Consider the following 2157-nt stretch of genomic DNA (forward strand, 5'->3'; position numbering starts at 1 on the left):
TATAATAATCAGTAGAGTAAAAAGGGAAATCATGGTGAGGTAAAGACACTTTGTAAGCTACACATCTAATAAGAATTTTAACAAGGATATACAAAGAACTTAAAATGAAAACAGTTCAGAAAACAACCCAATTAAAAATGAGCTATGAATCTGGACAAAGAGTTTGGTAAAAAAAAAAAAAAAGAAAAGAAATAAAAGTTCCTAAAATAAGATCAGAAATCTTCAAGGTGGTTTGCCTGCACTGTGCCAGCATGGAAATGGGAGTTGGGTTCAGAAATCCCACCCCTAGCAGGGTTTGTATTGCCAGGTGTTAGCTACTGAGAGAGGGGAAGGGTTCTTTCTGAGTGCATCCCCTGGTAAACTGGCCATATGAAAACCTCACATCTGAAAACATGTGGGCAGTGAAAATTGGTCCAGATGGGGGGAAAAGGGGGGGCACAAACTTGGGTAGGTAAGGAAAGGGGAGAACTAGATCTAGTTTCGGGAGAAAAAGTATTCACCAGAAAGGTTAGCAGGTTGTTAGAAACCTTCAAAGAACTATAAAATAGCTAAGATGTATATTTAAAAGTGTTCAACTTTCTTAACAGTTGGAGAAACGCAAATTAAAAGTACTTAGAGGTTTCATTTAACCCCACTCAGAACAGCTAAGGTCAAGAAAACAACTGATAACAAATGTGGGTGAGGCTGTAGGAAAAGAGGGGCCCTCATTCACTGCTGGGATACAAACTGGAGTAGGAACCATGGAAACCAGTGTGAAGACTTCTCAGAGACCATGAGGAAATCTCCATATGGCACAGCTGCACCGCTCCTTGGCAAACGCCCAATGACCCAGCATCCTGCTCCACAGATACTTGTCAGTCATGTGCATTGCTGCTGCGCTCACAATGGCTGGAGAATGGAAACAGCTAAATGTCCTTCAATAGAAGAAGGGATCGTGGGAATGTGGGACATGGTTCTGAGGGTGAGTCCCATGTAAAGGACAGCAGAGTTGATAGACAGGAGAAGGAGCTAGAGCAGAGTCACTGAGATGTGCCTTTGTACCTACCCTCTGCTCACCCTTGAATTGACTACTAACCTGTAACCAAGACTTCCTTTATAAGGGATTTATTGAAGATTCTGCTACTTAGCAGAGTCCTGACTAAGTCACATGGAAAGCATCAAAGAAACATAAAAACAAGTTCTTCTTCTGCAAGTAAATTTATTGGAGAAGGAAAAATCAGGGAGGCTAAGTATAAGATAGTGACAGATGACGAAGTCTCAGAGCACGTGGTGATCTTGTCTCTGGTCTCATTTACAGCAGAATAGATAACGTATAAGACCTTTGCTGCAGAATCCAGCGACATTTTCATAAAAATTACAGGATTTTTTACAGGAGCATGAGAAGTCCGTTTTAAAGGCTGAGGGAACAGAGAACATCAGGCAGTAAGTATGGTAGCCAGCAGTATGCAATCACATACAGTACAGTGAAGATGCATGATACATGGTACAGGGGAGGTTTGTTTGTGTTGGTGACATCACATCCAGCACTGTGATTAACTCCAACCACTGGAAATCATACATTTAACAAGCATTGATCAATTATACTTTTTGACTCTCACTGTCATTCCTCCAAATATGACAGTGAAGATCCTAGAGGACCAACAGAAGTTACCTACCCGAATCACACAGCTCTTAGCAGGATTCCAGGGTACGTCTTCCACCCTCACTCAGGAGGCTACAACCCAACCCGCTATCAACTGGGCGTCACCACTCACCTGCATCTTGCAGAGCAGAGCCTTCTGGACTTCCAAAGGAGATGGACACATCCTGGTCCTCTACCCCTGGCTGCTCCTTATTTTTAGCCTCTTCATTTGGTTCTGGGAGAGGATTAGCCTGGGCCTGAAAGGCCAGAAGCATAAGGGCAGAGAAGAGGACAAGTGTCTTCATGACTGAGAGACACCTGGAGGAAGGGTGAGCAGGAGCCCAGTGTGTGGTGACTGAGGGGCCAGCCTGCATTTATAGGGCTGTCATAGAAGGTGCAGAGACAGGCCCTCTAGGTAGAGAGGACATGCACTGATATTAACTAGGAGAAACTGTGTTCCTCAAGATGTTATCTTTTGATGTTCCTCTGTTCTCACAGCTGCCTTCATGGTGTTGGTCTGTGTGTTCAGTGACAGC

General features: G+C 43.7%; 1 protein-coding gene across 1 annotated transcript; it reads right to left on the reverse strand.

Annotated features, from left to right (window-relative positions):
• Positions 1 to 1287: 1287 nt before the first annotated feature.
• LOC142856866 (alpha-defensin 9-like) lies at positions 1288 to 1926 on the reverse strand. Its single transcript, XM_075984507.1, has 2 exons — positions 1755 to 1926; positions 1288 to 1397 (listed from the first exon to the last, which is right to left on the reverse strand). The coding sequence occupies exons 1-2, from the start codon at positions 1924 to 1926 to the stop codon at positions 1288 to 1290; spliced, it is 282 nt and encodes a 93-aa protein (XP_075840622.1).
• Between the last annotated feature and the right edge of the window lie 231 nt (positions 1927 to 2157).

This window comes from Microtus pennsylvanicus, chromosome 9 (assembly GCF_037038515.1).
Source record: "Microtus pennsylvanicus isolate mMicPen1 chromosome 9, mMicPen1.hap1, whole genome shotgun sequence".
NCBI lineage: Eukaryota > Metazoa > Chordata > Mammalia > Rodentia > Cricetidae > Microtus > Microtus pennsylvanicus.